Here is a 16,221-nt window from a genome sequence, read left to right on the forward strand (position 1 = left end):
TGTGTGGGTGTGGGTGTGTGTATGCTTATGCCTATGTCCACCTTCCTTCTTTGGGTGTGTCTCTCCTTCTTATGTTTTTCCACCTCCACCCCCTAGCAGCCCATCCCAAATTCATCCTGACACTTCAAGTGAAAAGTTGGCACTCCTGAATGGGTGGATGGGTCAATTTTATAACCTTTATAACTGATTTTGTAGTTTTCCGCTACAGAGTGGAAATGGCCCCGGGGGCCGTGGGTGGAGAAAAAGGAGAGCATGTTATGTTCCCCTATGCAAACTTCCCTAGTAGCAATTATTTGCTGGATGATGTTGCTTTTAATGTTTAATTGCTTCTCTGGATCATGAGCTCCTTCAAGGAAGCAACAACTTTAACTCCATTTTTCTTTGTTTATCCCCAAATGCCTAATTTTAGTGTTGCACCCAGTACAGAGGTTGAGTATATGATCTGTGTGATTATGAGAGGAAGGTTGAAGTTTCCCAATCTGATTTCTGTGTTTCTTTTGTATTAGTCAAAAGCCTAGAGAATGAATGAGGCTCTGTCCAGAGGAAAGAAATTAGTGTGATTTACTTCTAATGAAGTGTTAGAACAGTAGTATAAACTCAGGTTTGCCACTGACTCACTGGGATACCAGGCAAGTCACTTGAGTTCTCCATCTGTCACTTATTCAGGCTCATGTTGCCCTTCCCCAGTGAAACGGCTGAAATTTTAACATATTTCCTCAAGTTTTCTCCTCCCTGGAACCCCACTGCGCAAATTGGAAGAAGAAGAAATTACTAATGACAACATAGCATTTTGAAAAATGAACAAATGCCTCTGTTGCCACAGAGATCAGTTTCAGTGAGTTACGACAATAGTCTGTGTTCCCTAAACGCCACGTCTTCCAAAAATCTTCCTTTAGTGAGTAGATTCCCTAAAAGCCCCATCTTCCAAAAACCTTCTTCGAGTGAGTAGAGATTCCCTGGTGACCACATCTTCCAAAACTCTTCCTTTAGTGAGTAAAGAGATTCCCTAAAGGCCACATCTTCCAAAAACCTTGAGTGAGTAGAGATTCCCTGATGACCACATCTTCCAAAAATCTTTCTGTAGTGACTAAAGAGATTCCCTAAGGGCCACGTCTTCCAAAAATCTTCCTTTAGTGAGTAAAGACTGTGAGCCCACTATTGGGTAGGGACTGTCTCTATATGTTGCCAACTTGTACTTCCCAAGCGCTTAGTACAGTGCTCTGCACACAGTAAGCGCTCAATAAATACGATTGAATGAATGAATGAATGAATAAAGAGAAATGGAGAATTGTTCCTCTCCCACCATTTGCCTTCTTTTTTTAATTTTAATTTTAGGGAATTTGTTAAGGGCTTACTCTGCACCAGGCACTGTACAAAGCGCTGGGGGAGATACAAGTTTATCAGACTGAACACAGTCCGTGTTCCTCGTGGGCCTCATTATCTTAATCCCCATTTGACAGATGAGGTAACTGAGGCAGAGAGGAGTGAAGTGACTTGCCCAAGGTTACAAAGCAGATGAGTGGTGGAGTAGGATTAGAACCCAGGTCCTCTGACTCTTAGGACCCTGCTTCTGCCATTTTCCCACTAGACTGTCAACTCTTGGAGGGCAGGAATTGTGTCTCCATGTTCTACTGTATTGCATATCTCGCAGGTGCTTCAAACAGGGTTCCGTACGCAGTAAGCACTCAGTAGATAGCAGTGATTAGTTGATGGATTGCTTCAATGAGTGTCTATATCCTTCTATTCATTTGCCCCCTACCCCACAATGTGTTTTAAACTGTAATACTGTGTGTAATACTAGACTGTGAACCCATTGTTGGGTAGGGACCATCTCTATATGTTGCCGACTTGTACTTCCCAAGCGCTTAGTACAGTGCTCTGCACACAGTAAGCGCTCAATAAATAATAATAATAATAACAACATTTATTAAGCACTTAATATGTGCAACGCACTGTTCTAAATGCTGGGGAGGTTACAAGGTGATCAGGATGTCCTACGGGGGGCTCACAGTCTTAATCCCCATTTTACCGTTGAGGTAACTGAGGCACAGAGAAATGAAATGACTTGCCCAAAGTCACACAGCTGACAATTGGCAGAGCCGGGATTTGAACCCATGACCTCTGACTCCAAAGCCCGGGCTCTTACGATTGAATGAATGAATAATGCAAGCTCATTCATTCAATCATATTTATTGAGTACTTGCTGTGTGCAGAGCACTGTACTATTCACTCTTTCATTCAGTTGTATATATTGAGCGCTTACTGTGTGCAGAGCACTGTACTAAGTGCTTGGAAAGTACAATTCGGCAACAGATAGAGAAAATCCCTACCCAACAATGGGCACATAGTCTAGAAGAGGGGAGGCAGACATCAAAACGAGTAAACAGGCATCGGTAGCGTTATTATAAATAAAAAGAATTATAGATATATACACATCATTAATAAAAATTAATGGTTATAATTATGAATATGTACAAATATACACAATAATAATATAACAATATCATATAATAATGATAATGATAATAAATAATAATTCTGGTATTCATTAAGCACTATGTTCCACACACTATTTTAAGCATTGGGGTAGATACAAGGCAATCAGGGTGAACGCAGTCCCCAACCCACATGGGGTTCACAGTTTTAATCCCCATTTTACAGATGAGGTAACTGAAGCACAGAGAAGTGAAGTGACTCACCCAAGGGCACACAGCAGATAAGTGATGAAGCTGGATTAGAACCCATGACCTGTACAGAGCCCAAGACAGTTCCATATACCTAGGAAACACTTATTTACCTAAATGTGGTATTGGCATTGTCATTATTAGAAATCTAGGCCTCTGAGATTATTTCATTTTTTCCTTCTTGTCTTGAAAACGTTTCTCCAACAGCTAGGTGAGCATCGGATCTACTTACTTTATTGTACTCCCCTAGACACTCAGTACAACACTCTACGCATAGATGATGCTCAATTAGTATTTTTGATTGACTGACTGACAGCTTAACTCTTGCCTAGATGACATAGCTATATCCAGTTCCCAATCCTTTAGGCTTCCAGCCAAATACGTTAACTCTCTTTTCATTTGGTTTCCATATTTAACAGAGAAGTGAAATGACTCATCCAAGGTCACACAGCAGATGAAAGGTGAAGGCTGGATTAGAACCCATGACCTGTACAGAGCCCAAGACAGTTCTGTACAGCTAGGAAACACTTATTTACTTAAATATAGTATTGGCATTTTCATTATTAGAAATCTATGCCTCTGAGATTATTTCATTTTTTCCTTCTTGCCTTGAAAACGTTTCTCCAACAGCTAGGTGAGCATTGGTTCTACTTACTTTATTGTACTCCCCTAGACATGCAGTACAACGTTCTACACATAGATGATGCTCAATAAGTAATTTTAATTGACTGATTGACAGCTGAACTATTGCCTAGATGACTCTGAGATTATTTCATTTTTTCCTTCTTGCCTTGAAAACGTTTCTCCAACAGCTAGGTGAGCATTGGTTCTACTTACTTTATTGTACTCCCCTAGACATGCAGTACAACGTTCTACACATAGATGATGCTCAATAAGTAATTTTAATTGACTGATTGACAGCTGAACTATTGCCTAGATGACACAGCTATATCCAGTTCCCAATCCTTTAGGCTTCCAGCCAAATACGTGAACTCTCTTTTCATTTGGTTTCCGATAATATTAAAATACTACTACTACTAATAATAATAGCATTTATTAAGCGCTTACTATGTGCAAAGCACTGTTCTAAGCGCTGGGGAGGTTACAAGGTGATCAGGTTGTCCCATGTGGGGCTCACAGTCTTAATCCCCATTTTACAGATTTAGGTAACTGAGGCACAGAGACGTACCTTGTGATTTTTCCAGTGGCTTTCAGCGTAAAATGCGTGTATTTTTCGTTCTCTTTTCCCAGAAGTTGTTCATTTCAAGTTTGCTAAGTGATAATTGAATTCTCATTCACTCTCTCTCTCTCTCTCTCTCTCTCTCTCTCTCTCTCTCTCTCTCTCCCCACCCCTCTCTCCAGCTCGATCAAATCACCCGCCAGCGAAGCCTCTCAAGTTTGGAATTATTCCTTTCCTGTGCCCAGAAGCAATTACATTCTTTAATATCTGCAGAACAAGTTAGTCCAGCGCAAAAAGAGGAGGACATACCTGACCCACAGTGACAGTGGTTGAAATATTCTACCCTTCATCTAGTTGGCATGAGTGACAAAGATCTTTTCCATTTTATTTCAAAATACGGGGGACTGTATTACAAGTTAAAGAACTGTAAACAATGTTTAAAGATTCCCAGCTGACCTAATTTGTGTTTAATAATTTGTTTACCTTTAAATCAATCAATCAATCGTATTTATTGAGCACTTACTGTGTGCAGAGCACTATACTAAGCGCTTAGCACTGTACTAAAGTTTTAAAGCATAATACGACCTAAGAAAGTCATTGAAAAAAAATCACATAATCAAAACTCTGCTTATGTTGTAACCTTTATAATCTCTAGTGGCCTGTTATTGGCTTTTTTGGCAACAGTGATGGATGTTATTACTTATTGCCTCATTGTATCACTATGAATGATACCAGCATGTAATCAGATAATTTATTCTTTCTTTTGACGTAGGAGGAGGCCAGGATTACAATATCCCCATAGAGTTTAGATAGAAAATACAGATAACAATTCTGAATTTCCTGGTTATTGCTAAATGCTTTTTGCAACCCTTTCCTCTCTTTGCTAGAGATAGACCTCTCAGAATATGCTTTCAGACAAGGGTTGGCCTCTGTGGTGAAGAGCCATCCCAGGGCTAGAAAGTTCTTACCTATTTATCATCTTAAAAGTCGCTTTTGAGTGTGAAATCAGTTTTTTCCATGGAGCTCCTCTTTGTACTCTACCTTTGGGAAGAAGATGAATGTAATTGCTTAAGATTTCAGTTGTAAAACTGAAGAACACTGAATGTGTTGATAATTTTCCCCATTTTTTTAATGGCATTTATTAAGCGCTTACTATGTGCAAAGCACTGTTCTAAACGCTAGGAACTCAGTAACTCATACAAAATAGGCATGTGCCTTAGTGGGATATAATGAACGTTTCATCAATATTCATCAATGACTGGTTTTGCCATTGTGATTTGTGTTGATTTTATTTCCTTACCAGACATCTTCAACTTTTCTATATACTGAGCTTTCGCAAAGCAATAAAGAGATCAGAAAATGTTGGTGGGTAGTACGCGTTTAATTTCCTTTTCTGTTTTTGAGGTAGTCCGGAGTTAAGGCTTCAGCGTGAATGAGCAGTGTGGTCTAGTGGGTAGGAGCACCGGCCCAGGTATCAGAAGTACCTGGGTTCATTCATTCATTTATTCATTCATTCAGTCAGTCGTATTTATTGAGCGCTTACTGTGGGCCGAGCACTGAACTAAGCACATGGAAAAGTAGGATACAACAATAAAGGGTGACAGTCCCTGCCCACAATGAGCTCACAGTCTAGAGGCGGGGAGAGACGCGTTCTAATCTCAGCTCAACCGCTTGTCTGCTGGGTGACCTTGGGTAAGTCACTTCACTTCTCTGGACCTCAATTAGCGCATCCGTAAAATGGGGATTAAAGCTGTGAGCCCCGTGTGGGACTTGGTCTGTGTCCAACCTGATTTGTTTATAGCCAACAGGGCATTTAGAATAGTGCCCGGCACACAGTAAACACTTAACAAATGCCGCAGCTATTATTACTCTAGACTGTAAGCCCATTATGGGTAGGGAATGTGACTGTTTATTGCTGTATTGTACTCTTCCAAGCACTTAGTACAATGCTTTGCAGACAGTGAGTGCTCAATAAATACAATTGAATGAATGAATGCATGAATTTTAACTTTACTGAAATATCTTAGGCTCCCCTTCCAAGTCCAATACGCTGGCCACTCAAAACCAAGACCAGCTAAATTTAAAGTATTCAATGAGCTTGCCCCCTCCTACCTCACCTCAGCAATGTCCTTACTCCAGTCCAGCCTGCACACTCCGTTTCTCTAGTGCCAGCTTATCGTTCATTCATTCATTCATTCAATCATATTTATTGAGCACAGTATTAAGCGCTTGGGAAGTACAAGTTTGCAACATATAGAGACAGTCCCTACCCAACAGTGGGCTCACAGTCTAGAAGGGGGAGATGGACAACAAAACAAAACATGTGGTCAGGTGTCAAGTCATCAGGATAAATACAAATAAAGCTGGATGCACATCATTAACAAAATAAATAGAATAGTAAATATATAAATATGTACAAGTAAAATACAGTAATAAATCTGTACAAACATGGATACAGGTGCTGTGGGGAGGGGAAGGAAGTAGGGTTGGGCGGGGGGGATGGGTAGGGACCGTCTCTAGATGTTGCCAACTTGTGCTTCCCAAGCGCTTAGTACAGTGCTCTGCCCACAGTAAGCGCTCAATAAATATGAATGAATGAAAGTACTGGAGTCCTTCCCCTCCCCACAGCACCTGTATATATGTTTGTAGGTATTTACTATTCTATTTGTTTTGTTAATGTGTTAATGATGGCATCCCAGACTGAGCCCCCTCCTTCCTCTCTCCCTCCTCCCCCGCCCCATGCCCCCCACCTTACCTCCTTCCTCTCCCCACAGCACCTGTATATATGTATATATATTTGTATGTATTTATTACTCTATTTTATTTGTACATATTTATTCTATTTATTTTATTTTGTTAATATGTTTTGTTTTGTTGTCTGTCTCTCCCTTCTAGACTGTGAGCCCACTGTTGGTTAGGGACTGTCTCTATATGCTGCCGACTTGTACTTCCCAAGCGCTTAGTACAGTGCTCTGCACACAGTAAGCGCTCAATAAATATGATTGAATGAATGAATGAGAGGAAACTGTGCCCCAATCTCATTTCTCTCTCAGCGCTGACCCCTTTCACACCTCCTCCCCCCGTAGCCTGAAACTCCCTCCTCCTCCATATATGCCAGGCCACTACTCTCTCCACCACCTTCAAAAATTATTCCCCTGGCTCTCTCTCCCTTCCGCATCCTCTACTTACTTGGATCCATGACCTTGGGGCACCCGAAATTCTCCCCACCCCCAAAGCCCACAGCACTTATGTTTATATTATAAATTCCTTAACTATTCTTATTAATGGCTTTCATTCATTCAATCGTATTTATTGAGCACTTACTATGTGCAGAGCACTGTACTAAGCGCTTGGGAAGTACAAATCGGCAACATATAGAGACGGTCTCTATCCAACTCTGGACTGTAAGCTCATTGAGGACTTATTTATGTGTCTGCTAATTCTGTCGTATTGTTCTCTCCCAAGTTCTTAGTTCAGTTTTATTATTATTAAGTGCTGACATGACGTTTCTGATTCATAGCGACACCATGGGTATACTTTCTCCAGAACGTCCTGTCCTCTGCCATAATCCGCAACCTTTCTAACGGTTCTCTCGTTATCATTGTTACGGTCTCTATCCATCTAGCTGCTGGCCTGCCTCTTCCGCATTTTCCCTGGACTTTTCCTAGCATTAGCGTCTTCTCCAGAGAATCAGTCCTCCTGATTATGTGTCCAAACTATGCTCATCTGTCGAGTCATTTACTCTGCACATAGTAAACAGTCAGTAAATACCTTTGATTGATTGACTGATTTAGCTCTACCACATGAGAATTCAGTGTAATGAATGCGAAGTTTTGATTAATACCAAAATTTAAGAGGATGTGGCTGTTTTCTTCCTCTCTGATCCTGGTGGGTGAGTTCTGCAGTTTCTCAATGCCTGCTTGGGTAGAGTTTGGATCAAAGTAAACTTGATGTGCTGCTATTCCAGTTAACCAATCAGTGCTATATATTGAGCGCTTACTGCATGCAGAGCAGAGTACTAAGTGCTTGGGAAAGTACAATAGAACAATACAGGAGAGTTGGCAGCAGTAGTATGGAGCAAGGGAATGAATTTGGTGGGGTCTTGCCCTGTGATCTCGGGGTTTACCATCTTCTTCAAACACTGGCGAGTGATTTCTGACCCATAGAGAATCCATAGACACACCCTTTTCAGAACTTCCCATATTCTGTCACAAAGTCATTCTGGTATGTGTATCCAAAGAGATTTCTTGGTAAAGATACAGAAGGGGTTAACCATTGCCTTCTTCCGCACAGCAAAAACTCAAGTCTCTGCCATTGTCTATGATCGACGTTTTTGATCAATCAATCATCAGCCCGGGACTCTTCTCCATGCCGCCGCTGCCCAGCACAGGTGAATCGACTTTGACCTTCACATTAGACTTTTCCTTCACAGGTAGCTCTCTATTCATTCATTCATTCAATCGTATTTATTGAGCACTTACTGTGTGCAGAGCACTGTACTAAGCGCTTGGGAAGTACAAGTTGGCAACATCTAGAGACGGTCCCTACCCAACAGTGGGCTCACAGTCTAGAACGGGGAGACAGAGAACAAAACCAAACATATTAACAAAATAAAATACATAGAATAAATATGTACAAATAAAATAGAGTAATGAATACATACAAACATATATACATATATACAGGTGCTGTGGGGAGGGGAAGGAGGTAAGGTAGGGGGGATGGAGAGGGGGAGGAGGGGGAGAGGAAGGAGGGGTCTCAATGTGGGAAGGCCTCCTGGAGGAGGTGAGCTCTCCGTAGGGCCTTGAAGGGAGGACGAGAGCTAGCTTGGCGGATGTGCGGAAGGAGGGCATTTCAGGCCCGGGGTAGGACGTGGGCTGGGGGTCGATGGTGGGACAGGCGAGAATGAGGCACGGGGAGGAGGTTAGCGGTGGCAGAGGAGCGGAGGGTGCGGGCTGGGCTGGAGAAGGAGAGAAGGGAGGAGAGGTAGGAGGGGGCGAGGTGATGGACAGCCTTGAAGCCAAGGGTGAGGAGTTTCTGCCTGTTGATTGGTAGCCACTGGAGATTTCTGAGGAGTAACTATATGGAGTAACTCTAAGCTATAGAGAAGCAGTGTGGCTTAATAGAGAAGCAACATGGCTTAGTGGATAAAGCACGGGCTTGGAAGTCAGAGAATGTAGGTTTTAATCCCGGCTTCACCACTTATCAACTATGTGACTTTGGGCATGTCACTAAACTTCTCTGTGCCTCAGTTACCTCATCTGTAAACTGGGCTTTAAGATTGTGAGCTCCACTGGGGACAACCTGGTTACCTTGTATCTACCCCAGTTAATAATAATAATAATAATGATGGCATTTATTAAGCACTTACTATGTGTAAAGCACTGTTCTAAGTACTGGGGAGGTTACAAGGTGATCAGGTTGTCCCACGGTGGGCTCATAGTCTTAATCCCCATTTTCCAGATGAGGGAACTGAGAGGCCCGGAGAAGAGAAGTGACTTGCCCATAATCACACAGCTGACAATTGGCAGAGCTGGGATTTGAACCCATGACCTCTGTCTCCCAAGCCCAGGCTCTTTCCACTGAGCCACGCTGCTTCTCAGTTCTTAAAAGCTTCTGCTTCTCAGTGTTTAGAACAGTGCTTGGCATGTAGTAATTGCTTAACACATGCCATCATTATCATTATTGTTACTATTATTATAAACTCTCCTGCCACAATAAGGTTCAATTCATAAGAGAATTTAACATGGACGTAAGTCCTGGCACCTCTAGCTAGAACTCTGACTCGGAATTTCTTTAGACATTTGTTGATCATCGAGACATTGCAAAAAGGGGTGTTTATCAAAACCCTGCATCGGGGAAGACTGAAAAAAGCTGAGAGTGTGTGGGAGACCACTGATGGGATGCACAGGCTGAAGAGATACAATCCTGGGTGGACACTTCTCTGAATAACTTCCAGTGCTTTGAACAGTGCTTTGCACATAGTAAACACTTAACAAATGCCATTATTATTATTATTATTATTATTATTAATAATAAATTATTGAATCAATTCCATTGAAAAGAGTCTGTGGACTCCCCCCGCCCCTGCCAACACAATTACACACACCTCCAAAGCCCCTCTGTAGAGGTGATTCCATCTACTTTAGACAGTTGGAAATATCTTGAAAACCTATTCTCCTTACGACCCAGGAAGATGTCTACCAACTCTGTTGTATCGTAGTCTCCCAAGCACTTTGTACAGTGTTCTGTACATAGTAAGCATTTAATAAATGCCACTGATTGATTGATTGAGTTTTTGGTAATAGCCACAAAAGACAGATCAGCTTGACATTCTATTCTCCTTGATTCAAACCTTCCAAAAGATTGGAAGGCCAAGAGCAAATTCAAAGACCAAGACATGCTATATATTGCTCAATTAATAGTAAGCGCTTAATAAATGCCATCATTACTATTATTATTATTATAATGTCCCTGTCCCACATGGGGCTCACAGTCTACTTGGGAGAGAGAATGGGTATTTAGTCCCCATTTTACAGATGAGGAAACTGAGGCCCAGAGAAGTAAAATGACTTGCCCAGGGCCACGCAGAAGGCACAGACAAGGGCCTTCCTAACTGACTCCGGGAAGTTGACTGGTAACTAATTCAATTTCTGAAGCACTAGAATAAGGCACCCAGCTAATAGTATAAGAAATACTATTAGTATTTCACACTTAATGACATAACAGCCGATACTTGTTGCTTATGACGTTGGACTGATGCAGTGTCCCTTCTTCCAAAAGAGAGGAAGTCATCATCCTCCTGCTTTATGACCTATTTGAATTAGATTGAGAGCTCTGTGTGTGACAGAGACTGTATTTAATAACAATAATAATGATGAAGATGACATTTATTAAACACTTACTATGTGCAAAGCACTGTTCTAAGCACTGGGGAGGTTACAAGGTGATCAGGTTGTCCCACGGGGGGCTCACAGTCTTCATCCCCATTTTACAGATGAGGTAACTGAGGCACAGAGAAGCTAAGTGCCTTGCCCAAAGTCACACAGATGAGAAGTGGCGGGGCTGGAATTAGAACTCATGACTTCTGACTCCCAAGCCCGGGCTCTTTCCACTGAGCCATGCAAATGAAATATAGATATGCACATAAGGGTGGTGGGGCTGAGGGAGGGGTGAAAAAAGGGTGCAAATCCCTGGGCAAAAGCAACACAGAAGGCAGTTGAAGAAGAGGGAATGAGGACTTAATCTGGGAAGGCCTTTTTGAGGATATGAGATAGCATGGGTTCATTTGGTTATGAGCTGAATTTGGGGTAATTTTAGACTAAGCCTTGTTTCTTAGTTTTTCTTTTTAATTTTCCCAAGGAGAGCTCTCAGGTAGAGCATGGCCAAACTATATATTCCTTTCATAAGATTTCCGGTCTGACTGACTGTCTTAATTGATCAATCAGTCAATGGTATTTATTGAGCCCTTACTATGTGCAGAGCACCATACTGTTTGGGAGAGCATAATACAATATAATAGGTAGAAATGTTCCCTGCCCACAAGGAGCTTATAGTCTAGAGACAGAGACGGTAAATAAATTACTATTAGCTCCGTAAGTGCAGTGGGGCTGACGATGGAGTGAATATCAAGTATTTAAAGTCTTGAACAGGAGCTGAAAATACACTTTTGTACACCTCATATTTAATTACTACCTGTTGTGCCCTTTCCCATTTGTATTATTTATTGCAATATTATACTCTTCCAAGTGCTTGATACAGTGTTCTGCACACAGTGCAGAATCAATAAATACGATTGAATGAATGAATGATGTCCTGCCTCTGCCCTGGAATGCCATCCCTCCTCAAATCCAAGAGACAATTATTTTCCCCCTCTTCAAAGCCTTACTGAAGGCACATCTCCTTGAAGAGGCCTTCCCAGATTAAGCCCCACTTTTCCTCATCTCCCACTCCCTTCTGTGTCACCCTGATTTGCTTCCTCTGCTCTTTCCCCCTCCCAGCCCCACAGCACTTATGTACATATCTACCATTTTATTTATTTGTATTGACATCTGTCTCCTCCGCTCTAGACTGTGAGCTCATTGCAGGCAGGGAATGATCCTATTCATTGTTGTATTCTCCCAAGCGCTTAGTGCTGTGATCTGCACGGAGTAAACACTCAATAAGTACATTTGGATGAGTGAATGAATTCATTAAATCCTGCTTTGGTTTTCACCAGGTTTGGGAATTTGGTTCAGTCATGGTCACTAGCATATTCATTCATTCAATCGTATTTATTGAGGACTATGAGCAGAACACTGTACTAAGCACTTGGAAGAGTACAATATAACAATAAATAATACAAATGGGAAAGGGCACAACAGGTAACGATTAAATACGAGGTGTACAAACGTGTATTTTCAGCTCCTGTTCAAGACTTTAAGTACTTGATATTCATACCGTCAGCCCCACTGCACTTACGGAGCTAATGGTAATTTATTTCATTCATTCATTCAATTCATTCAATCGTATTTATTGAGCGCTTTACCATCTCTGCCTCTAGACTGTAAGCTCCTTGTGGGCAGGGAACATGTCTACCTATTATATTGTTTTATGCTCTCCCAAACAGTAAGGTGCGCTGCACATAGTAAGCACTCAATAAATACCACTGACTGATTGATCAATTAAGACAGTATTTATTGAGCACTTACTGTGTGCAGAGCACTGTACTAAGCTCTTGGGAAGTACAAGTCGGCAATATGTAGACGGTCCCTACCCAACAACGGGCTCACAGTCTAGAAGGGGGAGATAGACAACAAAACAAAACATGTGGACAGGTGTCAAGTCATCAGAACTAATAGAATTAAAGTTAAATTCTGCTAAAGCTAATATCTGCTGGGAGTGAATGGTGTCAAATTTAGGGTGGTCAATATTCAATGATATATAGGAAAGCAGGCTCCAGTTTGATCCAGTGGGGGGAAAACGCTCTCTGAATCATAATAGTCTTTAGGATGAAAAGCAGTGTGGCTTAGTGGCAAGAACCCGGGCTTGGGAGTCGAAGGTCATGGGTTCTAATCCCACCTCCGCCACTTGTCAGCTGTGTGACTTTGGGAAAGTCACTTATCTTCTCGGTGCCTCAGTTACCTCATCTGTAAAATGGGGATTAAGACTGTGAGCCCCACGGGGAACAACCTGATTACCTTGTATCTAGCCCAGTGCTTAGAACAGTGCTTGGCACATAGTAAGTGCTTAACAAATACCATCTTTTTTTTTGATAGTGCGAGGGATGATACGTCCCCACTGTAGTCATATGGCACAATGACGGAGTGTGTTCTCTGGGGGAGGATGGGGAAGCAGTGTAATAGAGTAGATAGAGCAGAGGCCTGGGAGTTAGAAGGTCATGGGTTCTAATCCCAGCTCTGCCACTTGTCTGCTGTGTGACCCTCTGTCTCCCCCTTCTAGACTGTGAGCCCACTGTTGGGTAGGGACCGTCTCTATATGTTGCCAACTTGTACTTCCCAAGCGCTTAGTACACTGCTCTGCACACAGTAAGCGCTCAATAAATAAATATGATTGATTGACTGATTGATTCTCCGGGCCGCCGTTCCCTCATTTGGAAAATGGGGATTGAGACTATGATTCCCATGTGGGGCAGGGACTGTGTCCAACCTGATTTGTTTATGTTCACCTCAGCACTTATTACAGAGCCTGATACATAGTAAGCACTTAACAAATACCGCAATTATTATGATTATTATTATTAATAGTAGTAGTGGTAGTAAGTATCTACTCCTGATTATTTAATCTGGTATATTGCTGCCATACTGCTCCAACTCTGAGTTACAAATATAAACTCATTCTGGGAAGGGAATGTGTCTGTTTATTATTATATTGTACTCTCCCAAGCCCCCTCTTAGGGTGGATCACACCTGGAGAGTTTCCAGTCCTCTACCAGTCTCGGCTATGGGAGGGAGAGTCAAGCAGAGGCTTGTCCATTCCATTCCTAGTTTGGCCAGTGGCTAGCCAGTGGAAGACAATCTCCTACAAGTCAGAGTCGAGGGTGGAGACTCAAATTGACTATGTGGAAGAAGACCACCACTTCTTTATTATTGCCAAGAAAACTCTCTGGATCTACTCCCAGAATGATTATAGGTGGAGGTGGGGCGTTATGGGAGAGATATGTCCATGGAGTCTCTATGGTTCGGAAATGACTCAACAGCATAAGACAAGACTCTCCCAAGCGCTTAGTACAGTGCTCTGCAAACAGTAAGCACTCAATAAATAAGATCGACTGACTGACTGATTGATACCTCAGGATCAATAAAAGCTGCTAAACAGGCTACTGCCACCAGAAAGTGATTCTAATAATAATAATTGTGGCATTTGTTAAGCACTTAGTATGTGCCAGGCACTGTACTAAGTGCTGAGGTAAATAAGGGTAGATACAAGATAATCAAGTCCCACATCACAGTTTAAGCAGGAGGGAGGCAGGTATTGAATCCCCATTTTGCTGATGAGGGAACTGAGGCATAGAGAAGCTAAGTGACCTATACAGGTTACACAGTAGATAAGTAGTTGAGGTGGAATTAGAATCCACATCCTCTGAAGCCCTGGCACATGCATTTTCCATTTGGCCACCCAGCTTCCCCATCAATCAATCAATCAATCAGTCATATTTATTGAGCACATAACTGTGTTCAGAGCACTGTACTAAGTGCTAAGGAGAGTACATTATAACAGACACATTCCCTGCCCATAACGACCTTATAGTGTAGATGGGGAGACAGACATTAACGTAAATGAATAAAAGACAGATACACAGGACATAAGTGCTGTGGGGCTGGGAGGAGGGAAGAGGAAAGGGAGCAAGTCAGGGTGACGCAAAAAGGAGTGGGAGATGAGGAAAAGTGGGGCTTAGTCAGGGAAAGGCCTCTTGAAGGAGATGTGCCTTCAATAAGGCTTTGAAAGTTGGGTGCATGATTGTCTGTAAGATATAAAGAGAGGGAGCATTCCAGGCCAGAGGCAGCACCTGAGTGAGAGGTTGGCAGAGAGATAGATGAGATGGAGGTATAGGAGCATTAGAGGAGCAAAGTGTGCGGGCTGGGTTGTAATAGGAGACTAATGAGGTGAGGCAGGAGGGGGCAAGGTGATTGAGGGCTTTAAGGCCAATGATGAGGAGTTTCTGTTTGAGGTGGAGGTGGGTGGGCAACCACTGGAGTTTCTTAAGGACTGGGGAATTTTTGTAGAAAAATTATCAGGGCAGCAGAGTGAAATTTAATATTCACTTACTAACAGTAAATTTACTATTTACTATTCTATTTATTTTGTTAATGATGTGCATTTAGCTTTAGTTCTATTTGTTCTTACAACTTGACACCTGTCCACATGTTTTGTTTTGTTGTCTGACTCCCCCTTCTAGACCGTGAGCCCGTTGTTGGGTAGGGACCGTCTCTATATGTAGCCAACGTGTACTTCCCAAGTGCTTAGTACAGTGCTCTGAATACAATAAGCGCTCAATAAATATGATTGAATGAATGAATGAAATGTGAAGGAGACAGGTCAGCAAGGAGGCTGACATGGTAATCAAGGTGGGAAGGATAAAGTGCTTGGTTTAAGATGATAGCAGTTTGGATGGAGAGGAAAGTGATGTTTTGAAGGTTGAACTGACAGGATTTAGTGATTGATTCAATATTGGGGTTGAATGAGAAAGAGGAGTCAAGTCTAATTCCGAGGTTATGGGCTTCTGAGACAGGGAGGATAGAGGTGCCGTCTAAAGTGATGGGGAAGTCAGGGGAAAGACAGGATTGAGGTGGGAAGATAAGGAGTTCTGTTTTGGACTAGTTAAGTTTGAGCTGAGCAGTCATACTGTAAAGGGAGACATGGCTAGATGTTTTTTTGCACGTCCTGGAAGTGTATTATGGATGTCCGAAGAGTTCAAATGGGAAAATGAGGGTGGGTGTACTGAAAAGATAGACATTTCCAGACCAAAGTGGAGTGTTCTAGAATCGCCTGGGGAACCCTGGCATCTGCTTATGTTCTACACCCTCCTCTGCAATTTGCTGCTGGAGAAGGCCAGATAATAATAATAATAATAATAATAATAATAATAATAATAATGGCATTTGTTAAGTATTTACTATGTGTGAAGCACTGTTCTAAGTGCTGGGGAGGGTACTAGGTGATCACATTGTCCCACGTGGGGCTCACAGTCAATCCCCATTTTACAGATGAGGTAACTGAGGCTCAGAGAAGTTAAGTGACTTGCCCAAGGTCACACAGCAGACATGTGGGGGAGCTGGGATTAGAATCCATGACCTCTGACCTGTATATATGTATATATGTTTGTACATATTTATTACTTTATTTATTTATTTTATT

At 42.1% G+C, this 16,221-nt stretch overlaps 1 protein-coding gene across 3 annotated transcripts in view; it reads left to right on the plus strand.

Annotated features, from left to right (window-relative positions):
* CCDC91 (coiled-coil domain containing 91) overlaps positions 1-5,209 on the plus strand; it is a 510,937-nt gene extending 505,728 nt beyond the window's left edge. For all 3 annotated transcript variants that reach the window (XM_038742360.1, XM_038742369.1, XM_038742367.1), the window contains one exon: positions 4,047-5,209. In XM_038742360.1, the coding sequence (XP_038598288.1) occupies positions 4,047-4,187 (141 nt within the window). In that variant the 3' untranslated portion in view covers positions 4,188-5,209. The remainder of the gene's footprint in view (positions 1-4,046) is intronic.
* The last annotated feature ends 11,012 nt before the right edge of the window (positions 5,210-16,221 follow it).

The sequence above is a fragment of the Tachyglossus aculeatus genome, chromosome 2 (genome assembly GCF_015852505.1).
Source record: "Tachyglossus aculeatus isolate mTacAcu1 chromosome 2, mTacAcu1.pri, whole genome shotgun sequence".
Lineage (NCBI taxonomy): Eukaryota > Metazoa > Chordata > Mammalia > Monotremata > Tachyglossidae > Tachyglossus > Tachyglossus aculeatus.